Below are 27,916 nucleotides of genomic sequence, written 5' to 3'. Positions count from 1 at the left end.
TCGACGCAGCTCTGAAATTCTACAAAACACAGGAAAGGGCACTGATTTGAGTTCAAGCCCACATTTCCTAATTCTCTTACAGGCTTTTTCTTTTTTCTTTTTTCTTTCTGCTGCAAACCAAAAGGAATCTGGGTCTGGGCCAGGATGTTTCTACCTCTCTGACTAGAGGAGCAGGTGGCGAGGACTCAGCCTCCCCCAGGGCCGGGAAAACACAGTCCAAGCTCCAAACTTACAACATCTGCCGAGCAGCGGGAAAAGATGAGGGACAGAGGGAGAGAGGGGGAGAGAGAGAGGGAGAGAGAGGGAGAGAGAGAGGGAGAGAGAGAGAGAGAGAGAGAGCACACAAGAACAGAATATAAATGCCTATTACTCCCTGCCAAGAACAGGGGAGTATTGGCAAATAGAGCAACCGCCAGACCACAACCAACCTGCACACACACACACACACACACACACACACTACAGACACAAACATATACCACCAGCGTTTGTTATTAACTTATTTTCTGCTTACTGGAAAGAAGTGGAGACTCATTAAGATAAGACATACCCAGGGACACTGAGGTGGGCAAGGATGAAATATGATGCTTATTTTGGGCCTTTATTGGACTCTGTGCATTAGAATTGTTGCATTTATTAAACCTGCCTGTGCCACCCGAGCAGATGCAACGCTTCCTAAAGGGATTGTTTATTTTTTACAGCACAGTGAATAGAGTGTAATATACCGAGTGTAAATATATCCAGCTTTAAAATCCTTACCAATTTCAGCACTGTATGTGATGATTAGCATTGCTGTTTATGAGCTGGAACATGGTTTAACATGTTGATGAAGCATACAGTATATTAAATATGATGCACATGTCAAACAGTTACGAGAGGCTATGTAGCGCTTATTTCAAACTTTGCTTGCACATACACATGTGAAACTCTCACACATACATTCATACTACTAAATACTCACACATATATGAAATACTCACACATATATGAAATACTCGCACATATATGAAAGTTTCACGTGTGAAAGTTTCACATATGTATGCACAAGTGTTTCACGTGTGACTTTTTCACATGTGTGTATGTGAGTGTTTCACATGAGCATGTGCGAGTGTTTCACATTAGCATGTGCGAGTGTTTCACATGTGTATGTGTGAGTGTTTCACATGTGTATGTGTGAGTGTTTCACATTAGCATGTGCAAGTGTTTCACATGTGTATGTGTGTGTTTCACATGTGTATGTGAGTGTTTTGCATGCATATGTGTGTTTCACATGTGTGTAAGAAAAGTTTGAAATAAGCCCTACACAAACAGTCTTGTACGCTCTCTCTCTCTCTCACACACACACACACACACACCCAAACACACGCATACACACACACACTCACACACACACACACACATACACGTATCTCTAACATTACCTGATGCAGCATGTACCCATGAACCCACACATCTCTTAGAACTAGTTGAAGTGCAGCCCCCACATGAGCTGCAGTGAGACAGGTCTGAGGAAATATAATACAGGAAATAGATGCGTGTCACACAGGAGACTGACAGGAGCATGAAAATGTTTCTTGAGCCTTTTTTGAACCTTTTCATAGTGAATAATGCAGCACGTCTGCTGTTACATTGCGTGAACCGCTTCAAGCGCACACTGCTACATATGTCACATATCGCCAGTGCTGTCTATTATACAGAAAGATTACACACACACACACACACACACATACAGCTAGAGGCAGGAAGTTAAGCGGTGCCAAGGCCAAGCTCGTTTTTCCTCCACAGCTATGAAAGGAGTATGAAACGGTCGTTTGACATGTCTCAGTTTGATGGATCACCTTCATCAGAGCGCAGGCTAAAAGTGAGAAAGTAATTTGTGATTTCACCACACTTTTGATGAAGTGGGGGCTTTTAATTCCGCTTTTCTTATAACACCTTTCTGACAGGGTTCAAGGTTGCATTGTCAATCACAGAAAGTGCAAGGGACTTTTAAGAAGGCCACACTATGGGAGGGGATACAGAACCAAGACCTGATCCTTGCCTTTCCTGCACCCCTGTGCAGTTTTCAATGGTATTTAATCGTTGAATTGTAAAGGATGTAAGGAAAAATCCTCTGTTGCATACTTGAACACTGTCAGATATCATCAATCTGTGATGTTCAATGCATTCCAGGATTTATTTTGTGAAGTATTGCTATTGACTTTTTATGGTGTACCCACTTTCCCTCAACCTGCCTCGTGTACTTTGACTTCAATTAGTGATTTCCTACACTTCCCAGAATGCCTTTCAACATCCCCCAGAGAGCAGGCGTGAACATGTAAATATAGCTAGTGAGTCAGCTAGTTCATGAACATTGGATTGGATTTTCTACTGTCATACTATTGAATTGTAGCTGCACTGGAAATATCTCACTGTGATGTCATGTTCTTTACATCCATGGGAATAAGACGAATACACCACCAAACAAACAAAACGTACATCGCCACTAACCGTTTCTGAATAGTGTTAAAGTGTTTTAGGGTGGATTTTCCCTTTAACTTTTTTATGAGCTGAAATTTTTTACTTTCACTATACAAATAATATCATGACAACAATCATAACAGAACAACCCCGCTAGGGCCTGCTAACCTGCCCAACAAGTGCAATGTCCTCGGTGGTGTGGTGGCAGCGTGGCTGCTTGGGGAGTCGATGACAAGATCACAGGTTTGCACACAGCCCCTGCAGAACGCTACAACAACAACATCACAGGCACAGTCACGCAAAGTGTGACACATACTTCACATCTGAGTGAACGCAATCCCTCTGAGGACTTGACGTCGCCTGAAACCAAAGTTACCATTATCTGTAACTTTCGAATAGGAGACTCTCCTATTTGGTCTGCAGCCAGCGTTACCTGCTTCGGTCTCCTCAGACTAGCTATTTGACGAAAAGCTGTAAACAAGACACCAAGAGGAGAGAGGGAGGGAGAGAGAGAGAGAGAGAGAGAGCACTCTGCGTCCCTCGGAGATCTATAAATACACTGAAAGCATTAAACCCTAAAAGCATTACAATCACTGTGTCCCCTGGGTGTGGAGTCTGCCTGCTGCCTGCTGCCCGCTTCACAAGACTACCGCCGCTGAAATACTGGACGTCTGCGGAGAGAAGGCCTTGGGCTTAAGTCTGTCTGGAATTTCTCCATCAATTTACGAGATGAAAACTGAGAGATTGCAGCTGGTTATTGATTCGATGGCTCCTCGTCGCTGCAGCGCCGCGTTTCGCTGAGCGGCGGAGCACTGATGTCGGTCTCTTGTCACTTTCTGGTTCCGTCTTTTCATTTCCACGTCAGCTCCGCAGAGGAAGTCGGCGGAGGGAAACGGAGGTGACAGATTGTAAATTCAAACAGGGGCCTGCTGTGATTTAGCTTTTATCGTATTTTCTCACGCAACACATGTGCGAGATGAGCACATAGTGAATCTCCCTGAAGTGGAGGCGACAAATTCTCGAGTTAAAGGGGACAAGATGTTCAAACCGTCGCCGCGGATTGACTGCGGGGCCTTCGGAAAGGTTTTCAATCACTGCAATACAAGAGAAGCAGAGGGAGGCTGCGGTACCAAAAGGCCTGCTCGGCATTTTAAGGGTTACGAGACAAACCTTTAGTTTTCTCACAAAGGCGTCCGGGTGGGTGGGGGGTCCAGGTCTGGGAGGCCTGAGCCAATTAAGACCCGACTGCCGCTGTAAGGTTGACGTCCTCTCGCATTATTGCCGTGGCAGCCACCGAGCTGCAGGCAACAGATTAGAGAGTGAATGGTGTTTCTCTGTGGAGGATGTGGATGAGTCCTCCCTGACACCTTCCCTCCCTGCTCTCTCTCTCTCTTCTTATCCCTCCTTAACTCCCTCCCTCCCTCGCTTCTCCATCCTTGCACTATGCCAGCGTCCTCGTCCTCCTTCTCTCCTCCCTCTCCTCATGCTATCATGCATGCATCATTAGCCGGACGAAAGCTTTGTGAGCTCAAAAAAAAAACATGAGAGAATGTGTTTTTTAAAAAGTGTGAAAAAAAAACAACAGGTTTTCTAAAGTGTTTTTATTGGTTATATTATTAGCAGTGCTTCCCATATGAATGTGTCTACACAGGGTGGCGTTTCTACTTGATAAATATGGCTCACTGTTGTTAGAGGTGGCTAATTGGAAGTCTCTAGCGTGAAAGATTTTCCTGGAAGCAGGTATTAACATTCTCTGCCATTATCAGTATTCGCATGAAGGCCACGGAGACAAAGGAGTAAAGGGGCAAAATAAGAGGTGAATACAGATTCATGGCATCATTTTCAAACTCCACAACAGGTTGCTTTCCTAGCAAGTGGCTACTTGTTATTCATGAAGCGGCACGGCGGTAACACTTATTGAAATTCAGATCAATAACTTTTTGTCATCCCGTGGTTTCGAAAACATTTTATAACTGAAAACTGTCATCAGCAAAGTTTGGTGAAGTTTGAGTCTAAACTAGATATTTCCACTGCAAGTCAACACCGCCAAACTTCTGCTCTTTTGTGTGATTTTCATATTAGCGATGGTTCAGCAATGAAATCCCTTTGGTGAATTATTTGACAGAAGCAGCTGATCTACTTTAATCAGATCAGTGCCTTCAGCAGGTAACAGTGTGTTCCTACTGTGTCCACACCGTGCCTCATTTGATCATTTGGATGTTGCTTCGGTCCTCGTCAAAAGCCTTCTTGTCACACTCTGTACTGTACTGTACCTTCCATGTCTAGAACATAGCAGGTCTACTTAAGCACAATGGACCGATGAACATGAATTTTAACATGCGGCATTTGGTGGAGGCTTTTATTCCCAACGCCTTAAAGTGCCATAAGTGCATAGATTTTTTGCATGGGTGGGCCCATTGGGAAGGAAAGCCCTAACCCTGCCAGTGTTACTGCCATGCTCTGAACTATAGGCTTTACTGTATGTTAAAGGATAAGGCTGGTGTTTTTTAATGCATTGCTTACCGTCAACAAATCCTATGAAAATAACAAAATCAACAATGCGTTTGCTCTACTCCCGTTACTTTCTGACTTCCCACGTACCGTTTTTAGCCGTCAACCCGGAAGTAATTGGCTCCAATTGTAAGCTAAAAACCTTGAAATACAGCTCTCAAAGACATAGTTTCAATTTTAAAAATCGCTAACTGTTACCACGAAAAGTCAGACTGTTGTAGTTCTGACCAAATCAAATTCAAATGGGAACAAATTCTTCATTACGCTGGGGACTATTTTCGGTGCTACGGAACTACTTTCCTGAGATCGCAAAGTGTTTACAGCCGGCTTATTAAGTTGTTTGAGGAAAAAGTCGGCTGGCCCGGTGCATCGTGATGATGAAATATGTTGCCCAGAGCAACGGCATGGCTCTTTGACGTGTTTTTAATCGTTTTTTTAATACAATGGAGTTCTATGGCTACTGGGACATGGCTTTATTGGGCGCCGGCTACATGGACGAGATTTGCTGGCAAAACAAAATCATTGCTGATTTTGTTATTTTCATAAGATTTGTTGACGGTAAGCAATGCATTAAAAAACACCAGCCTTATCCTTTAATTCGCAATGTTAACTTGCTGCAGTCACGCTCTGTTCCTCATGTTCCCTGCAGCCCCCAGCAAAGAAAGTGTTTGTTGAATGTATAGCTACCAAGAAGCCCTCTTCCATGTTAACCGGCTATTACAGTACGGCTCTCTTCATTAAACTGAGAGTATATTTACCTTGGTTTGAAAATGTGGCTTTTGAAAGGGAGCTTTGAATACACTGGCGTTTCTTTTATTCTTTAGCGTGCGGTCTCTTTGATGATGGAAAAATAAAACCTTACACATACACATTCCCAACCGGTGTACAGACGCCCTGAGCCTTCAACACTTCAATCCAGCTTCAGCTGTAGAGCTTGAAACTCCCCCAGGAGAAATGAGAAGCCTCTGGCAGAACAAAACAGAGGGAAGAGAGTGGCACAGAGTAGGACAGAACAGAACAGGTTACTTTCTGTCTCCTCTGCTCCTCCAGTCACCTATTTTTACCTGCTGGAGATAAGATAAGAAGTGGTGTGTGTGTGTGTCCGCATGTGTGTGTGTGTGCGTGTGTGCTGCTGACATGTACAATATGACACATCTTAAAAGAAACCAAAATCCAGCATACTCCTTCTAAAATTACCATTCTACATGGGCTGCTGCAGTGCCATATTCAGCTGGATATCCCTTTCCCTACATAATGCTTATCCATATCCATACTTTAAAGTTTTGAAACGTAAAGCCTATCTGTTCTCCTTACTGTGCGAGGGATGGTCAGGTTTGAAAAGGTAGAAACATAGATATTTTCATTTACATCCATTTTTTTCAGATTGAGACTGCGGAGCGAGCCAAGTTTTTGCAGCGGGGCAGAGAGGAGCCACACATGTCGAGGTGATGAATTTTTCAGATGAGCGGGACCTGCACATCTCTATATAGCTGCAGTATGTATGCCACTGAGTTCAAGCCAGAAATAACTGATCGGGACAAGCTGGATGAACAGCGCTACATTTTTCAAACAGCACTATACATTTTCTTTATCAAAATTGCGCATGCCACGTCTGTATAAAAGCAAATCTACAAGTTAAACGGGCGTGGAAATCTTTCAATAGGCCTATGTGTGTGTGTGTGTGTGTGTGTGTGTGTGTGTGTGTGTGTGTGTGTGTGTGTTGGAAGAAGCTTCAAAGCTATCACCTAAGGTTACCAATTTATGCCAAGGAGGGTGCCGCTGCAGCATATAAAGATAAAGCCGTAGAAAGAAACTATGAGCATTTCTGACTGGATTTTCCCATTTTTGATGGTGTTATTCATACTTATGGCTAGGTCAGTTCAAGTGATGATTGAATGTGTTTGGCTGATGCTCACATTTAACACAAAAAAATAAAAAATAAAAATCATCTGAGCAGTGCCAAAAAGCACAAAATGAAATACTGACAGATGGAGGGATAATTTCTGGTTTCTTCTTTCTGCCCTCGTCTGAAGAGTTAATTGGCCTCAAGAAGATGGAGATTGAGAGAGAGAGATTGGGAGAGAGAGAGAGAGGGAGAGAGAGAGAGAGAGAGAGAGAGAGGGAGGGGAAGAGAACGAGGATGGGAGGGAGAAAAAGAGAAAACGAGAGCAAGGGAGAGACGAGGGGAGAAAGTCAGCAAGACTGATAGGCAGACTGACTGGAAAACACACTGACAGAAGACAGATCGACAAACAAAGATAAAGAGGATGGAGAGAAATAAGAGAGAGAGAGGGGGAGAGAGAGAGAGGGGAGACAGAGTACTAAGGGGAGATAGGGAGAGGGGTGGAGTGAGAGAGAGAGGCGGCAACCCTCCTTGGCTGTCACAGCAGTTTACGCTCATTAGCAGAGCTCTCCCTTTGAAGCCCTTTATCTCCAACAGCACGTTTCACAGAGAGAAAACACACACACACACACACACACACACACATACAGACACACATATATGCAAACATACTATAGATGCTTCCTTGGATAAAAAAAAAAAAACCCACACACAAAAACACACAGATGCACAGAGTCACAGAATACCCACTCTGATCATTCTAAAGTCCTCCTCTAATTATATAAGCAGTGGCTCCTTATGTAAGATGTTTCCCCTACGACTGACTATCCATAATGCATGAAGTCTTGTATTTGGTTCATGGTGACTTAAACACATCCTACCTTCCTCTGCAGCCTTGCTGTATCTGGGCAGAGCAGGAAAAAAAAGGCCAAGAGAGGCTCATGAGCATGCAGCCAGGCGGACAGATGCACAACCTCGTACAGTGGATTCAAACCGCGGCTCATGGTTAAAGGCGTACCTTGACATTTTGTTAGCGTTCCTCATTAAAAACCAATGTGTGCTGGAGGTTAGATCATTAGCTTGCAGCTAACTGCACTTCAATGAGGAATCCTAGCAAAGCTAAAAATACGTTGTTCAGTGAACCCAAGTCCCGATACCAAAAACAAGTCCCACTATGTGGTAATTGCCCGGTGAAGAAAAGTAATGTGCTACAATTCAAAATGTCAAAGTCTCACCTTAATGAGACATGGGATATAGAGACGGGTGCTAAAGCTAGCAAGTGCCAAGCATTGCACCAAACTCCCTCAGGTTTCACTAAATCTCTTTAGTTTGGTCACTCTAGCTTGAAGCGTAGAAAAATTATGCCTCATTCCTGTTTGCACATCTTGTTTGTGTGTTAGTCAGACACTGTGGGATTTGAAAATGCTGTGTAAAAGATATAGGGAGTCCAAATATAATGTGTGGAAAATTTTGTAAAGATTTTTGGGGGAGAAATAGCAAAAAAGAGGTTTTGCATAACATTCAAAATTAGATTCATGTTGAGTGAAGGAATCTGAGGGGAAAAAAAGATTATTCTAGGCTATATGGTTTAGAAGTTATTGGTCAATATGTAAAGTTCTTATTATAGCGTCTCCATCTGGCTTATCAGTGTCTTTTTTTTTTTTAGCTGAGTAGAGATTTGAAACCTATAAACCAAATTTCAATGAGGAATGCTAACAAAGCTAATAATCTGTTCTTCAGTGAACCCAAGTGCCGATACCAAAAACAAGTCCCACTACCTGGTAATTGCACAGTGAAGAAAAGTAATGCACTACAATTCAGAATTTCAAAGTCTCACTTTAATGAGACATGGGATATAGAGAAGTTTGCTAATGCTAGCAACATATTTGAGGTCAGATGACTGCGCAAGTAACTGTGATCGAGGGTCACAAAATGCTAACTGGCTAACCAAGGCTAACGCGAATTTCTGTACTGTTAGCATTTTGTGACCCTCGATTAAATCACTTTTTTTATAATGGTGCAGTCGTCTGACAGCAGAAACAGAAAGATTTGTCAGTGTCAGCACCTGTATTGTGTTATACATTATGTTGAAACACAATAAGTGATCACAGACAGAGTTATGGGCGACAGAAAATTCGCTTTTTAACATTGCTGGCAATGGTGAGAACCGAGCTATACGGCAGCCATGTTTGTGAAAAACATGGCTAGAACTCTTCTTTTAGACGAGGAAGAGAGGCTATTGTGTATTAGGCAGAACAAACAACGTAGAACTGGGGAAAAAAGTCGGAGACAGTGCTACCTCATATCATAAAACGTGTTAAACTACACTTGATTGAACCATTACATCACAGCGACAATGAGAGGGGAAACCGTTGAGATAATCCTCCAGCACTCTCTCACATGATGTTCTGTCACATTACAAGAGACTGTCTTGTTATTATCTTTCACTCTGAGAGAGAGAGAGAGAGAGAGAGAGAGAGAGAAAGGAGCCTCAGGGTGTGTTTGTACTCTACGGGGGACGCAATGAGCCTCACACTGATTCTCCACAGCCCATTTCCCAAAAAATGTATTTAGCGAGATTTTGAAGTGAACTGCTTTTTAATGGGGACACTGGGATAAAAAAGTGATTTTTGCGACTCATCATATAATGAGCTCGAGAAAATACTTGACTTAAAAACGTACTTTCTTTACTTTTCTTTTTTTTTACTCAGTGTGTGTGTGTGTGTGTGTGTGTGTGGTGTTCTGCGGTGCTATATCAGCAGCTAAATCATGAGTTTCTTTGGAGCATTCAACTGCATTGTTTTCACACTCTGATTCGAATAAGAGAACTGGAGGAAGGAGTGAGGTAAAGACCTGAAAGAGTTAACTACAACAAAGTACAGGATGGATAATAGATTGGGTGAACAATAGCGTCGGCTATTGATTGCAGGAAATGGAAAAAAGGCGAGAAAAGGAAAGAAAGGGCTGAGGCACTGAGAGAGAAATAACACAAAATGACAAATGACAGAGAAGAAGAAAAAGGAGATGAATAAGATGAAAAGAGAGAGAGAGAGAGAGACATTTACCATTCCAATTATTCTTTTAAATCCTTAACGAACATCTGTACTGTACATCCACTTTTATCGAACAATGAAACAAAATGGGATGGCACTTGACATAAATTATTAATTAACAGTCTTTCAGTTACTAATATGCAAGGGCCAGTTAGAGTATTGATGATCTCTAATTGTTTTTCTCTCATATCACAGGAAACAGATCAGCCAGCAAGATGGACATTTATCTGTGACTTTGAGATGACAATATTTCGAGGTGGGTTACCATGGATTCCAAATGCTGAGGAGGCGAACATGTTGGTGATGAGGATTCATCCATTTACATCAAAGAGAAAGGGCAACTTGCTCTTCTTGATCAGTGTCATGGGGTGAAAGACGGAGGGAAAAGAGGGCAGACACCATAACTGTCATCCAATAGTGACCATTCATTACATTAATGATCCCTGGGAAGGTGTTCTTTACTGCGATTATGGGTATGACAGTGATGCAATAAGTATGAGCCATAGCTGACTACCATCAGTAGGACTGTAGTACCAATAATCAAACAAATAATCAAACAGCCAGCTAATTACGGTGTAACTAGTTTGTAATTATGGAGTAATAATGAAATAAAAATGCTGTAGTTACAGGGTAACAAAACAAGAAGTCCGGGAATTAAGGGGTAACAATTTTGTAATTATGAGAGATTTATAAGGTAGTTATGGTGTAACTGTTTTCGTAATTACTGCGTACTTAAACAATAATTACAGGGTACAATAACGTAATTAGGGGGGACAAACTAATGTTATCGGTGCTTAAAGGTTCATGCACTGGAAAAGGACATTGTAAAGTGCTACCCATGTTTCTATTAACTACACGGTTTGATGCACAAGTTGTTCTGGAAAAAATAAATTCTACACCTGAAAAGCTGAATTGAAGATGAATAACTTTTCTTTATATTTTCCTAAAGTATCCCCTCAGATATGATAGTAGGTAGTAGTAATAGGTAATAGTAATATATAGTAGTAACAAAAGTAGGTAGTAGTAAGATTAGAGTGAGCTAAGTTGTGGCTTAAAACAGTGAAAGTGCAATAGGAATTAGCAATTAAATAGATGTTTTCTGCATAAAAAATACAGTATCTTAATACAAATTCCAAATATTCAGTTATGTGCTTTTTAATCATGTGTAGTTTATAAACCATGAACGAAGTGAGACATCTCTGTCATCAAAGTCTACTGGAGCCTGAGCTTCATCTGATGAATCATAATGCAGCCGGACACAATGCAGCAGAGTTCATAGAATTTAGAATGTCAGTGTCATAAAGACAGACTGACCTGAAGACAGACTCAGACTCACAGTTTCATCTCTGATCGGTGTTCACCTGCACACTGAGACAGAAAACTCACGTTGCTTTCATTTGGAGAAACATCAACAACATCTGCCTTTTAGAAAGGAAAACATGGAGAGTGATTTCCATCTTGGTAAGCCACATGTATTTATAATTTTATTATTTAGCAGGAAAAGATTAGTACAGAGGATTTTGCTGAACAGACAAACAAGAGACAGACAGTCAGGTTAGACTAGTTGTTTGGGTTGAAGGATTTGCATTTATGTCCAGTTCTTCCTTAGTTTGATTTACATTGCAAATTCACAGTTAGATTTGTTGTTGAAACAAAACTATGATGAAAGGCATAAGATGAAGCTATGATGAAGCATGTTGACCTTGAATGAAGCTACATCAGGTGGCCTCATGGTTATTTGATTATTAAGATGTTGCCATTGCATTTCTTTCAGCATCCATGCAAATGGTCGCTCGACTCAATGCCCTTAATGACGATCGCCATGAAAACATCAACTGCATGTTTGTGCAAGTCCTGAACAAGGAGCAATACCTTTATGCTGAAGCCTCTAGTTTCTCTGGAGTTCCTGCTGAGCTCGACTGTGACCTTTCACCTCAGTCTGCTGTTGGTCTCCGCTCCAAACCTGCTTGTGGGCAGAGCCTCAATATATGGAAACCAATAGCCAGCACAGCTTCATCAGCATACAAACTTCTCTTGGATATGGACGAAGGAGACCTTCCTCCCACAGAGAAAGAGTCTCCTCTCATGACCGAGGACACAGTGTTAGGTAATGCTGGAGCATCCATCCACCCAGCTCAGCATGTTGAGGCTCAGTCTAACCTGCTCCGCCTTGTTGAGGCTCCGTCCCATGAGGCTCAAACTGATGACTTCAAAATCATTGAGAGATTGAGGCTGCTTCAGCACTCCCCTTTTGGTTTTGACGATGACTACCACCTGGAGGCAGTTGGAAAGAGATACCTCTATGCTCCTCCATGTGACACATCTGGATTTGTGGCTGACTGCTGCTCACCCTGTGGATCCACTCTGGGCTGCCTGGATGAGTGGGAGCCACTGGTCAAATCCCACTTTGACTTGGAGAAGGAGGGATTTGGTGAGGAGCTCCTCTACGCTTCATCACATCTCTCTAGATTTGTAGTTGACTGCTCCCCACAGCATGGGCCGACTCTGGACCAGCTTGACAAATGGGAACCTGTTGTCAGCAGCACTCATTCTCACCTGATGCAGTTCCTCTCAGTCCTCCTGGAGGAGGAGGAACTTCATCAAAAGCACATGAATGCTTCCTCAACAGTGAGCTTTACATTTATGGCTGCCTGCGCTGCACACCATGCCCCTACTCAAGATCACCTTGATGAATGGGAGCCAATCGTCAAAGCTGATTCTAAACTGATGCTGTTCCTCCAGGACTTGGAGAAGGAGGACGAACAATGTCCTTTTATCATCAAGAGTGAAACGGTCAACTCTTTTGCACAGATTGAGGCCGCTGCTGAAAGCTCTGTGACCGTCCTGCATCAACCTGAATGTTGTGAGGGAACAGAAGTCACTGTCCTCTCTGCTGGACCTGACAATAACTCCACCTCAGAGGAGGTTCTCCCCGTCTCTCCTGCTGAATACACCCTGATTCACCTGCTTCAGGAAGGATCAACCAACCTGCTTCAGGAGTCCCAGGCTCCAGCCATCCAGGTTGAGGTCAAAGCTCCACCAAGCCTTGTGGTTGAAACTGTAAAGGACACCAAGGATCTGTCCTGTCTGACCCTGGAAAAGACACTTCCACCCGTCCAGCTGGTCGAACCTACAGGACCTCAGAGTTCCAGTGCCAAAGACAGCCTGTCAACAAAACCAAAGAAGAAGAAGCGTGGCTTCTTTTCCTGGCTATCTTGCATATTCCGGAGGAAGAATAAGAAATCTGCTGACAACATGGCTGCAACAACAGAGACGCCGCTCCAACAGACCTGCCAAACAGAAGCAGATGAGCCAAAGCCCTGCTTGACTGCCCTCTCACCTGCAGTCCACTTCTGAACTGCTGTCATCTTCCTATCCACTTTACACAGTTGAACAACTGAATCATTTTATTTGAATACATTTATTTGCACACCAGCTGTTACAGTGTCTTTGCACATTCTTCAAAACACACCTTTGTTCCTGCAGTTCTGGGTAACCTGAAGTCTAAAGCAGTGAAAGTGTAATGGAATTAGTAAATATATGTTGGCCATTAACATTTTCTATACCTCTATTATTAACAATATAATCAATATTTATTCACACATACGTCCATCTGCTAATCGATGTTAGGAGACGAGACCCAAGACCAGCTGTTTGGTGACATTTCTGTAACAATATAGCATACACAAAAAATATGTAACTTCAACACACAGTAACAGACTTAACTGAACATACAAGAGCTTTATTGAATGTAATATACAGTATGTTGAGATGAAATATCAAATATGTCAATTTTATAATATAAAATGTAAAATAAAAATAAAAACCTTCATAATCCTGTTATAAAACAATTTAGGGTACTTAACTCCATAACTACATGGAACAAGCACTATGTGTAAAATTTAGTGGAGATGAGTCAACTTTGCAGGAGTAAGTGAAAACAAACTTAGTGCTCCTTTCAAGTTCACCACCTGTTTTGTCTATGAAGCTGACCAATATAACAGCTTAAAATATCAAGTATATCAATTTTACATTAAGCATCAAGGCGACCTGCTGAGGCCTAGCCATGATTTTAGTCTGAGAAGAGGTGAATCTTATGTATGTGAAGTGTATGACAGACTCAAAAGAAGTCAAGACAAGGAAATGATCACAAAGACTGGGGACATCTTGAAAGTAGGCTCAGTCATTTGGTTTCTGCCATCGGAGAGAGACAGGGGGAATATGGGCTCCGTGGTGCTGGACATCTTTGCCCCCCAAAAACGACTTACACCAAACCCAAAACATAGAAGCATTAGCTTAAAAACAAGATGTTATTTTTTATTTATTTTTTGCTGAGTAGCGGGGGCTATTTGAAACACATCCACTAAATTTGGGTCTCTGAGCTCCAGACCATGTTAAGACAGAAAAGAAGAAGCAGAAGAAAACAAGAATGCTCACTACTTCTCTGCTTATCATGAGAGTTGACATAGGATGGGAACATAGGAATGCGTTCTGGCTCTCAGCTTTGATTGGCTGAGTCACGTTTGAAACCATTGTAAAATACCCAATCAACACACACATAACAATTAATTGTAATATAAATGCACCAGCTGAATATCACCTCTAATACTGGTACTGATGTGTCACTTAGCAACCACTTTGGTTGGCTACTGTTCATGTGCTATACTGGTTTCAATATCCAAAATTAGCATTTTTGTCTTTCATTACAACTGTGTGTTACCGCTGTTAAAAAAAACAATAAGGCCCTCCAAACCGTGATTTACAGCTTATTGTCATACCTGCTATCACTTTTTTATGATTGTGTATGATTCTCCTCCATTTATATAACTATGTGTCATTTCCTTTTATATAACTGTGATGTGACTATCACTTCCCCTTATGTAACTGTGACATGATTGTCACCTCTTTTTCTATACTCGTGATATGATTGACAAAGACTGGCGATATTACAGAGGCTACAATACAGTCAGACTATAAACCCACATGCCTTGCCACATCCTTCTAGGTCAAAGGTCATGGAGTCATTTTTGCCTCATAACCCCACTGAACTTCTGTTTTGTTTCTGTTTTGTTGCGTTGTTGTTGCTTTTGCTTCATGGCTCTATCTTGCACAAGGTCAAAGATATCTTGGTAAAAGTGCACATGGGTAAATACTCAAACTGCCATGAAACACACCCCTGCATGCAGCGGATGAAACTAACCTAACAAGGATGTGGTGGTGAGAGACAGAGGATGCTAACAGGGGAGGAAGCCTCTGACCTTCCCTCTATTCAGCACACACAGCAACAGGTAGACCGACCTCACAAACACAGCTCAATACAAACACAATGGACAGACACTGTTTCAATGAATACTGTGAGGGAAGTCATTCCTACTGTTAATTTCATTAAGCAATGAAATCATCCTGAGAACGACAAGATTGATGAGATCGCAGTAAACCAATACAATTTCATGGTCAACACTTCTCCCCCCAGCCGTGAAGTATTTGTAATGAATAAATGTACAGTTTTGACTCTGGGCCGTTTTTCTCTCTAAATTCCTACATTTGAAATAGCGCGAGACAAATAACGCCGCTGATTTGAGCTGGCACTGAATCACTCAGACTCCCGCTGGGCCAAAAACAGCATAAGAAGCAATAGAAAAAGAAATCACTGGAAGATGGTAAAGAGCAGTGAGCTCTGGAATGGTCCTCTGGAAATGTCAAAGTCCTCTCATAATGTTCCTGTCAAAGTCGTCTGAAACGAGAAGATTGGAATGGCCTCGGCGCCTAAAATGTGTCTCTGCCCAGCACAATGATAATAGGACGACACACACACCGCATACACATATCTCAGCGAGGGTCCACCGACACAAACATGCACACACACACACAATCACAGAAAGATGTTTTCTCCTGCATGGATGCGCACAAGAACACAAATATCATCTCCCCGAACTCACATGACACAACAGCAATTTCAGCATCACCGTTCAGATTTTGCCAGCAGACAGCAGCCTGGGAGAGTTTCCATCAGAATGGAACAATGGAGGGGAAGCAGCACAGTAGATCAAGGGCTACACGGAGACCTCCCATGTCTCCTTCTGTAGTTTTCCCAGGACATGCCGGGAGAGGGAGGCACACAGACAAAGAGCATGGTCAATTATTCACCGCGTCTTGCTGCAATCCATTACACTGCATTTATTATAGATCATATGGCCAGCAACATGCCATGCAAGCCTGAGCAGCTCCTCTCCCCACCGGAGCCAAAGGCTTGCTGCAATACATCAAATAAAACCAACGCACTGGCACCGACATGGACGGACACGGCAAGCCCAGACACACACACACACACACACACAAACAGAAGTTTTCACTCCAGCAGACAGCACTATCTCTTTGCTCTCTCTCTCTCTCTCTCTCTGTCTGACAGTCTTCACCCTGAAGAGTGACAAACCATGATGTATGGCTGCTGCCAGATCCATCGCAGCGGTCACACAGGTAAGAAAACTACACCGCGGAGAAGACACACACACACACACACACACACCATCATCATCCCCATCATCATCCCAGACGAGGGCCCTGCAGAACGCTCACCCAGAAACGTCAGCCTGCAGCCTCTCTACCTGCATTATTGAGAGCGTACAGTGTAGCATGCCAGGGTCCACAGACACTGGAGTGTTGTCTGGTTTAGTCTTCCCAGACAATTTACCGCAAAATGATGAGAACATAGCTTGCATGCCTCGTTTTTAAAAATCCTATGCTGTGGAAGTTTTCATGTTACATCTCACAGCGGCTGAATGAATGGACGGCTTTATATTTGAAGTCCTCATGAAATTAACTCCCATTACTTTTAATTCCTGGAAAACAGAGTATCTTTCATAGTGACCTCATGCTGCACTAGGCGTAAATATATATTTCTAAACAATAAAACCATCAGGTTTTTGAACAATCATGCCCCTCCGCACCCCTCCCATCACATAAAACTGCCTTTCTCTCCCTGACTCATATTCTATTGGTTTAGACTTTTGAATGATCCCTCGCTGCATTATGTCCCGCCCCCAACATCCTGTTTCAACAGGAAATACATCAAATCCAGGAAGTAAAGATGCCGTTTCATGGGGTCTTCAACCTTTTAGCGCATGGACAGATGGATGGATGGATGGATGGATGAACGGTGACATACATGTACAGTATACAGGACAGACAAACATAAAGAAGGAAGGGAGTATCTTCAGGTTATAGTTGGTTCAGGGCAGTAAGTCAGACTCATAGTCGATGATGATGATGATGATGATGATGATGATGATGAAGACAAGCAGAGATGCTTAAGGGAGAGGACAGGCCGACTCACCTCCATACTGGTGAGGTTACAGCGGTGGGTCCCAGCGAACCAGCCGCTGTTGGAGCACTGGTCGATGTCCACATCCTGCAGGTTCACGTCCACACGAACCACACCCCTAACAGACAGGAGGAGGAGAGATGGAGGGAGGGAGGAGAGGAGAGGAGGAGGGAGAGAGACAATGAGAGGGGAATCAAGAGAAGATGGCACAAGGGGAGAGAGGAATAGGAAGGGAGGGAATGAGAATAAGGGGTGAAATACAGGAGAGAGGGGGAGGGAAAGGCAAAGAGACAAACAAAGGGGGGACAATGGAACAGGCAGAATCAGTGGGTTGAGGATAAAGAGTATAGGAAAGGGAGGGAAAGAGAGAGGGGAAATAAGGAAAGCGAAGTAAAGGAGGGAAGCAGGTGAGAGACAGAGGTGAAAATGAAAAGAGAAAAAAATAAGGGACAGTGAGGTTTGCGGAGGAGAGACAAGGGAGAGAGGGGAAAGGTGAAGCAAATGGAAGAGGTTAAGCAAATTGGTGTGAGGCAGAGGAGAAAGGAGGAGGGAGGGAATGAGAGAAAAAGAGAAAATTGAAAAGAACGGAAGAGCGGAGATGAGGGGAAGTGAGGTCGAGGGCGGAGGAAGCGGAGAAGGGGAGGCGACGGTAACGGAGAGGAAAGAATGAAATAAATTGAGGTGATGGGAGAGAGATGGGAGTGAGGGAGGGGAGAAAGGAAGCAGAGAGAGGGAGGGAGAGGTGAAGAGAGGAGGAGAAACCGTGAAATAATTAAATCAGTGTAAATACATGCCGAGCTCTTACTCATGCAATTCCTGGTTACATGAATCTGGAGTTATTGATATGAATTGATTATCTAACTGTTTTAGCCAAAATATTCCAAAAAGGAGTGTATCCAATGTATTTACAGTGTTTTGCCTCAAGCTTTTTCCTAATTTGGCATTTTAATGAATGAGTTTTTTTGTACATTCTTACATCATTATGTTGTTGTTTCCATCCTTTTTCCTTTTTCCAGGCATTTTGTGCACAATTGTCCTCACTAGGCAAAATTTGAATGGTGGATAAGTTATAAGTTATGGACCTGTAAGCCAAATACTCTTTGGTGGGACAAAACCCCAAATCCTTATATGTCCCATCTCTGCCTATTGCCCCAAATATCTCCACAAGAAGTTGTTGTTGCCATTTGAAGCATCATGCATGGCGACTGCTGCAGGAAGCCATCATGAATCCACACTGCGAGGCGGCTGAGGTTAAATACTCTTCAGGGATGCGACTGCAGTGCAGCATTAGAGGAAAACCGCCTGGGACTTGAACCAGTGAAGCTGCTGGAGGTCACTACAGCTATTGTCTTATTGTCTACTGTGTCCCCGGACATTAGAGCTGAGCCCAGCTGAAGTCGAGCCATTAGAGAATCTCTCTCTCTCGCTGTCTCCCACACACACACACACACACACACACACACACACACACAGAAAACATACTTAGTCTCTTTTGATTAGCCTCCCCCATCCACTTAGTCTCCTCGCCATCCCTAACGATTTCTGTCTTTATGTCTAAGGCAATCTATAGTCATTTTCTCACTATCAAGACCTCACACACATGCACCCACACACACACACACACACACACACACACACAGGCATGTTCACTCTCTGTCTCTCTCTCTCTCTCTCCTGTGTGGCTCTCTGGAGGAGCCTGACACCCATTACCTCCATCTGTCTGCTGGGAAGTGGAACAAACAGCCATGGAAAGAGGCTTTGGCTGCCACCTCTCCTCAAGCACACAAGTAGACAGAAAGAGAGCAAGAGAGAGAGGCAGAAAGTATTGATACCTGTGAGTGAAAGAACGAGTGTGTATGTGTGTGTGTGCGTGTCGGTGGGTGTTTACAGGGCACGGCTTGGTGGAGGGTAAAAGAAGTAGTCAGAGCATAGGGATGTGATAGATGTTCGATCTGAGAGCCGTCTGCGGACGCGGGGGAACACTAGGCACGGAATTTGAGCGCTGCTAAGCAAATCTACAGCCGTCAGAAACCACCCATGACATTTAGTTTGGTTTAGTTTATTGGACATTTTTTAAAAACGCATGTTAAAAAGGTATATGTATCTCAAAATTACCACTAACGAAGAAAAGTCAAAGATCTATTTCTGCTGTGGTCTTTGGACTTAAAGGTGCTGTGTGTAGCATTTTGAAACATCGATATATCATTGTCATATTAACTGTGATGCCTTGGTATAATTACCGTAAACAAATGAGACCATGGTGGAGGCGACTGGTAGCCTTTATCTCTCCCCAGTGGTGTTGTTAGTGCCAGTGCTTCTGAAAATTAAGACCGCAACTCCCATGTGTGTTTGTTTTCTCTTTTGCTTTATTACAGAGGACAAACATGTTGGAAGTGATTTTGGCAGAACACATATGAAGTTATTTCAACACAAACATAATCACACTAGCAGCGTCTTGCTGTGCTGGGAGGGAATATCTCTCTCTCTCTCTCTCTCTCTCTCTCCCTCTCTCCCCCTCTCTCTCAGGGTGTTCTCGACATCTTATGACCATATAAAGTGTTCCAAATTTGCAAGTATCATTTACATTTTGATTAGGTTTACAAAAACTAATGGCCTTGCTGTATGTAGATTGGGTTTTAAATTTGGCCTGGAAGGAGAGGGAAAAAAAAACGAAGGGCGGGAGAACGAGGAGGAAGAGAGGACGCTTTGAGGAAGAGGGAGGAAGAGACGGCGGAACCGACTCCATCATCTACAGTAGCTTATTCTTTTCTGTCCACAGCATGCCATCTTCCTATTTTTAGAAACTTCATCATAAGACTGGGATGAGAGGAAGGACCGGCAGACGAGTTGCAGGACCGCCACAGAAAGTAGAGGGAGGGAGGAGGAAAACAGCATGCATCTGCACTGAAGGCAGGGATTCAAAACTCACAGAGAATGTACGCACTGATTCAAAACTTCAAAACTCCGCTTTTTGGATTTTACTTATCATCTCCTAAATGTCTAAGAATGAAGAAATTCCTGCACACTGCTCTTGCAATATACACAATTTCTTTTATTTGGGCTGAAACATTAGCAAATAAAAGTATTGGTGTAATGTGCGGAAATATCTTCATTCTTAGATGTCTTCTCCAAATTCCTATGCACCTGCACAAAGATGACTGGATGTTCAAGTTATTTTTTCATCATCTAATTGTCACAAATCACTTGTAAAATGTCACAGCCATTTTAACGCTCCTTCAAAACGCCCTTGGCTGAGCTTGAATGATTGATTCATTATTAATTCATTCATTTATTCATTCACTCATTTAACGACACGTAGCATTATCAGATGCCTAGGGCAGCAGATACAAGCAGAGCCACTACTTCTCTCAACCGATTAAAGAGAGTCATAATGGCATATTGATGGTCTTATACTGGCAACATACCAGATAGGCAATAAGTCAATTTTGGAAATTAACAGAGCATCCCAGAGACAAATATATGGCTTGTTACAGCGAGTGAGCAGTTAATGTTGAAAAATGTGACTTGAAAATTGTACTGCGGCATTGTAAGAGAGACTCTTATCGACTTTTGAGCTGTTGCGATGATATCTCATGTGTGATCGCTCTATAAGCTAAAACAAATAAGCATAATTCTGATAAGACCAATCTGTAATTTTCGTTATCAATCAAAGGTGTCGCCTGCAGCCTGCCACTCGAGTGCAAACAGAGGGAATAGGTATTCTGGTATGTATCTGACAGTAAGTTTATTTTTCATTCTGTGGTAACCACCCACTCTTCTTTGGCATGGATCCATACCCGGATGCTGTGCAGCGATAACACTGACAGCAATATAATACCAAACGGAGAGTGCAGGCCAGCCTTGTCATGAGCAGCAGAACACACGAGTGAACAGTCAACCGGCGATATCAGGTGTCGGGGCTTGTAATACATGAGTAATATTTGGAGGCAACTTATTGATCTCTGTAGGGAGATTATCTTTTTGCTTGTTTCCTGCTTAGGGAGGTCAAAGGTCAGGGTTGGTAGGGATTCCATGTCTTGCTCAAGGACACTTCAGTAGGGCGGATGGTGGCCAACATGGGGGCTTGAACCCGGGTTCTCCAGTTGAAGGACGGTCTCCCTACTCAGCAAGCCACTGCCCCTAAACCATTGACCAACATTCATTTTTGTCATCCACGTTCATTTTGTCCCATTTGCAACTCTGCAGCAGGTAATATTGAATATCACCACTGCCTCAAAAAGATCATGTATCATACTGTATCTTTATAATGGCAGGATATTGGGGGGTGTTGGGGTGGGGGGGGTGATGGAAGGATGTGTCTAGGGACAAGTTTGGATGCAGGCATTCAGAATTTCTACTATTAGGCCCTTCAGCACAAAATACCAAATAAGCTGCATCCAAGAGCAAAACCCGCTCTCTTTCCTAAACAGGGTTTCCTGAGGATTTACTAAATTTAGCCGTCAGACAGTATTGAACCTGGCTTCTTGTTGTGGGACACGGCACCACTCAGACTGACGTGAGGGTTAAGTGGAGCCGAAATTCAGAGTGGTTTCAAATTGCTGTTGTGCATCTTTCATTGTTTATTCATGACTAAATTGATCTTTCTGAGACACTCCTGGACTGGGGCCTTGAAATATGACATCCTTGGTGTTTTGTAATGCGCCAAACTACTATGAGCACACACACACACACACACACTTATACACACACACCACAAAGTCAGCTTAGATCATTTCAACAACAAACTTTGTAAATCCCGCATTCAAACAGTCTTCATTAGATGTTCATATAGGGTGTATAGACACACAGCTGTGCTTTGACAGCCATGCTTGTTAATTTAGAAGGTCTACCTGTCGATGAAGCTCTCCACACCATCTGTCTGCATCAGGGAGAAACTCTGCACACAGCAGTACAACAGGAGCAATAATACATGAAGTGTCAGAGTACATTTTTCTCAGTTGAATCTGGGGTCCTTCAGGGGCTGTGGGTCTGATATGTTTATAAAGTAACCTACTTTGATCATGAAAATGTGACCCCCCCCCCCCACACACACACACACACACACACACACACACACACACACTTGTTCTCACCTGAACTCCGGCGCAGAGTTGGTCCTCAGTCCGTAGAAGCCAGCAGACAAGGTGAGCAGCCAGTAGGGCACGAAAGTCCCGTGCTCGCACTCCAGGTACGGCGCCGACCACTTGATCTGCTTTTTGTCCAGAAGGTAGCCTCCACTCTCGGTGCCCGCTGCGTCCGGGCCAGGCGGGGCCCTCCTCTGTAGGTGCGGCCTCTTACGGTCCCTAAACTCGTTAAACCACTCGGACTCCGAGCTCCTGCTCTTCAGGTGATGGTGCGCGGAGCTGGAAAGGTCCTGCAGCACCACCTCCTTCTCGGTCCTCGTCGCCTGGAGGAAAACGTGGGGCCCGGGCGTCGGCGCGTCCGTGTGGAAGGTCACCACCGCCCTGTGGATTTTGGGGTCCCCTTCGAGGATGCTCCGGACCAGCGCGTGGTACCAGTGGATGTCCCTCCGGAGGGTTTGCTCGCGGGACCTGTTGGCCTGTAGGATCATGTTGAGGAAGTTGGTGGCGTGCGCCATGGTGTCCAGGACGCTGTGCAGGGAGTAGTGCGAGGCGACGTGCACCCCGCCTCGCAGGCTGCTCAGCTCGTACCTCCGGGAGCAGTTCACCTGCTGCAGGGCCGAGGAGTCTCCGGTGTGCAGGAACGCGGTCACCACCCTCGGCAGGTCCTCCTCGATTTTGTGCGCCACCACCGCGCGCTCGGTGGCGGGTCCCGCGTAATAAGTCGGGTGGTGGGGCGGCTCCTTGTTGATGTTTTGGGTGCTGAAGATGGTGGGGTTCTTAACGTCTCTGTCGTTGTCCGACCACTCCACATAGCCGTAGTTGGATCCCAAAACGAGCCCTGTTTGCAGAAGCAGCGGGACGACCAGGAGAGCCATCGTTCCTTTTCACAGACACAGAGAACAAACCGTGGGCACTTGGCGAAGTGTGGCGAGCATAACCAAACACCCTCTCCTCTTCCACCTCGGGGGATTAGAAGAAACACATTAAAAAGCACACACCAGAGGATGTCCTTAATTTCAGATCCATGATTTTTTTTTTTTTTTTTAAAGATTAAATTGGAAGAACGCACTCAAGGCTTTCCACTTCTCATCTTGCCCGCGCCAGCAGGAGCAGAGACTTTCCCTGTCTTCTCCTCTCCGTTTTCTCGGGCATACAGCTTATCACAGTCTGATCCCAGCTGCTGCCCAGACCGCCCCCAGCCTTTTAACTCATAAAAACTCACAGCTTGAACACAGATAACGGCGACTCCTCATCGGCTCGCAGTCCATTTACTATGAAGCGACGGTACAGCGTACGCGCCTCCGTTACTCCTCCTCAGAGAAATCCATGTGAGCGGAGTAGGATGATGTGGGGAGCGGTGCAAATTGCTCTTGAAGTTGCGTCCCTCCCAATAAAGCTCTAATAGGCCACCTGAAGTGTCGCGCACGAGTGTGTGGTGGTTCCTCACTGCCAATCTGCCGGGGGTGGGCGGAGCGTGGGAAAAAGGACGGGAGCTGTCCGGTGCTGAAAGTAGCGGGAGGGAAAGGGACGGAGGGAGGGGTGAAGGTATTCTGTTGGTGAGGCGCTATCAGTGATGAGAATGGAAGAGCAGCCTGGCAATTAGATTGTGTCTAAAAATAGAATAGAATAGAATAGAATAGAATATTTCTGGGACAGGCAGGATGCTCTGCTGGTTTCTGTGTTGTATGCAATAACATGTTTCATAGCTACTTGTGTGTATGGGGTGGGGGGGCAAAGAAAGAGAGAGAGAGAGAGACAGAGAGAGAGAGAGAGAGAGAGACTATTGCTTACACTAGTGTGCATTCATCTGTCTATTGTCTTTCTGTGTGTTTAGATAGTGTATGAGTCCATCTATTGTTGATAATGAATGTGTGTGTGTGTGTGTGTGTGTGTGTGTGTGTGTGTGTGTGTGTGTGTGTGTGTCCATGTCTTTGTCTGCTTTGACATTCTCCGGGCCTCATCAGGAGTCAGTTCCAGACGGTAAATGGGTGTTGCAGAACGCAGCTCGCCCGGGGTGACTGACAGGCCGTTGCCATGGCGATGGAAGGTGACGACCGCAGAGATCTCCCCACGCTGCCCGCGATGCCTCGCTGCAGCCAGCGAGCAGTAAAGCCAGCCAGCCAGCCAGCCAGACCATGCAGCATCTACACCACCACACACACACACACACACACACACACACACACACACACACACACACACACACACACACACACACTGATCAACCTACACAGAATCAGCCTCATGGATTGGCAAGAGAGAGAGAGAGAGAGAGAGAGAGAGAGAGAGAGAGAGAGAGAGAGAGAGAGAGAATAGGCAGATAGGTAGACATCATGGACACATAGAGCAGTCATTTGATGATAGGTAGTGAGCAAATAGTCAAAAAGACAGAGGAAGATACATACAGAGGGATGAGACAATATATCGAAATTCAATATATCGCAATACAAAAATGTGACAATATGTATCATGGGGCAGAAAAAAAGAATTGATACGGGCAACAATTTATTTTGTTGTAGTAATCACAAATGAGACAGCTTGCTCAGCACAATTTCACAAGCTCTCCATCCAAATTATATTATCTGCACTTTGTAATTTACATTCTAGCAAGCCAATGCCATTGCTAGAAAGATTTGTGTCTCAGAAATAAACATAATTTGAATCGAATCATATCGTGAGCAAGGGCGTAGAATTGGGTAGGGACGGTAGGGACGTGTCCCTACCAATATCAAGCGACTCTGAAATGTCCCTCGCAATTATTTTGATTGACAATAAAGGTTGTTTTGTCCGTCAGTGTCTAGTCAATGTTAACAGATAGTGTTCTCTACTACGAGTCCCGCTGCATTGGTGTAGTGCATTGGTGTCCCGTGTCGGCATAGCAACGGACGCTGTAACGAAACTTTAGTATAACAGCTGTTTTAGAATGTTATTGCGTCACCCAGATAAAAATTGGCGTGACACCGCCTCCCTAACCCCCCAAAAAATCGCTGATTGGCTTTGCCATTTCTTGCTAACGTATGAAATGCTGTGGGCTGTGTACAAGAAGAGCCAAAACTCCGCCTACCGGCGAGCATGCGAGTGAAGACTCCATCCTATTTTATATTAGTAACAGTTGTGTTTAGCCATTAGAGTTAGTTTATTTAAGTACCGTGTCGCGTGCGTCTGTGACGGGTGACGACCGTAAGTAGCCTACATGTCACAAGTGAGATTGAACAGTGCTGCTGTTGCCACACTGGACAACACTGATGCAAAACAAATATGCCAACAGTTCATCTCTGTTAATGACAGGCGTAGGCATGTGTTTGGCTCCTTCAAATAGGAGCAAGGCAGTGGACACTCAGCTGTTTGTATGTAGGGTTTGGATATAGTTTACAATATCTTATTATTATTATTATTATTATTTTAAATGTAAATACAGATCGTTGGTTTGAATAGGCAACAGTACTACAGTACCTGCCTTAAAACAAAATGTGCTCTTCAAAGTCCCATTCAGCTGGCAAATTTGAGTAAAGGATTCATTAATGTGCTACACCCCTGTGTCTGTGTGTCTGTTAATGAGTGTATTGGCTACCATAACTATCTAGATCAGTGGTTCTCAACGTGGGGTCCGGGGACCACCAGCGGTCCTTGAGGGGGTTCCAGGGGGTCCCCAGCAAATTGATGAATTGTTAAACTTCAGCATTATTTCATTTACAAATAGTTAACACAATTACAGAATGTAGAAGTATGACTGTTTTGATCATAGTTTCACTGTTATCTCTCTACCTACAATACAGACAGTCATGGGATTCTGGATCAAAATCATATCTAACAATAAAAGTATTCTCAGATTTGGGTCCGAGAGACAAAATCTCATCAAATGGGGGTCCATGGCTCTAATGTGGACTAAACTAGGGGTCCTCGATATGAAAAAGGTTGAGAATCACTGATCTAGATGATATGAAATGGCGGTCAGAAGTCTATCATAAATGCAAAACGCCTCAGCTTCCAGTGGAGGTTACATCCCCTCCGGACCTCCCCCACATGTCAAAATCAAACCTACGCCCTTGATCGTGAGATAAACATATCGTCCCATCCCTAGTACAGAAGGGAGAGAAACATTTGGACATGTGGCTATAGGTAGAGAGGAAAACAACATACAGAGGAAAGAGACGGCGACGGACTTGCACAAGTGAGAAAGCATAATATTGACAGGCAGGTACTTGTAAACCAATACGAATACTTTCATTCAATTTCTGTGTTGGCTTAAATGACTAAGAAGCCCTCCAGGCCCTGTTAAAGAGGGCGGGGGGGAGAGCATGAGGGGGAGGAAGAGAGAGAGAGAGAGAGAGAGAGAGAGAGAGGGTGCGAGGCAGAGAGAGAGAGGGAGTAGAAGAGAGGAAAGAGACTGTGGAAAGTGACTGCTCCGGCCCCCCTCCATTTCATCTTCTTTTATAAGCTGCACAGCCTCCCGTGGCCTGATGAATATTTGATAGGCGTTTGCTGCTTCATCTGCATGCTTTACAACTCGGGTCCGTACGACCGTAACAGTGGTCGGGGCCGCTGGAGCAGCCGGTCGCTCGCCCACGCTCTCCGTGTTTTCCCAGAGGTTCCTTTAGATTTCCTCAGAAGAAGGCAAGCAGGGGGGGGGGGGGGGGGGATTACGGCCAAAGGGGCATTTCTTCCAACTGTTTATTCTGTGTGAAGTTGTGAATGCAGTAAGTTGCAATTGAACTGTAAAACAAGTGAAATATGAAGTTGGATGCCCTGTCAAGGCTCAATTGAAGTTGCACCTTGCACCTGCCAATAGTTCACACTCAGAAGAATGTACAATGTTATACTTTTTTTTCTTATGAGGGTTGGTTTTTAATGAAATTCTACAATCAAACACTAACTTGAAAGGCACTGGAAAAGACATCAATAGATAATCCTCACAAGTATGGAATATTTTGATGCCTTGATCTCTGAATCTTATGAGGAGGACACTGAGTTAATGGAAAAGAAGAATTTTCAAAGGCTTAAAGGTCAGAGGCTACTCAAGTTTAGATTGAGTTCTGTGTCTTCAGCCACCACATGTATATAAGACGAACTAATTTATTGTGGGTGTTTATGTGCTATTTACGTTTGAAGATGGAGTTTACTGTCACTGCAGCAGCTTCTGGCACTAAAGACACAGGTTTCAATCAAAATCCTCCTTCTGTGCTAATTTAGAGGCTGTCAACAACATCAGAGATCTGCAAAGGAGAGGGAAATATCTTCTATACTTCTATACTGGTTACTGTAGCTAATTTGGTGGTGGGAGATGATGATGATGAAGATGGGGTAGATAATGATGATGATGATGATGGGGTAGATGATGATGATGATGATGATGATGATGATGATGAAGATGAGGTATATAATGATGATGATGGGGTAGATGATGATGATGATGATGATGATGGGTAGATAATGATGATGACGATGGGGTAGATGATGATGATGATGATGATGATGATGATGATAAAGACATGGATTTTTTGTAGTTCCTTCATTTTGGTGACAAAGTAATACACAATTAACTGAAAGTAATCACTGAATTGGAGTAATCCAGGGATTAAATTACTATTATTGTATGCAGATAAACAGTGATGTGTAACCTTTTTGAAAGTAACCTTCTCCAACC

The 27,916-nt window shown here is 43.8% G+C and overlaps 1 protein-coding gene across 1 annotated transcript in view; it reads right to left on the bottom strand.

Annotated features, from left to right (window-relative positions):
* gpr158b (G protein-coupled receptor 158b) overlaps positions 1 to 23,147 on the bottom strand; it is a 54,067-nt gene extending 30,920 nt beyond the window's left edge. The window contains exons 1-2 of the mRNA XM_071918584.2: positions 22,282 to 23,147; positions 17,201 to 17,306 (exon numbers count right to left, since the gene is read on the bottom strand). Coding sequence (XP_071774685.2) covers positions 17,201 to 17,306; positions 22,282 to 23,147 — 972 coding nt within the window. The remainder of the gene's footprint in view (positions 1 to 17,200; positions 17,307 to 22,281) is intronic.
* Positions 23,148 to 27,916: the final 4,769 nt, after the last annotated feature.

The sequence above is a fragment of the Centroberyx gerrardi genome, chromosome 13, assembly GCF_048128805.1.
Source record: "Centroberyx gerrardi isolate f3 chromosome 13, fCenGer3.hap1.cur.20231027, whole genome shotgun sequence".
NCBI lineage: Eukaryota > Metazoa > Chordata > Actinopteri > Beryciformes > Berycidae > Centroberyx > Centroberyx gerrardi.
The sequence above is the reverse complement of the archived record's forward strand: the minus strand, read 5'-3'. Positions and strand labels throughout refer to the sequence as shown.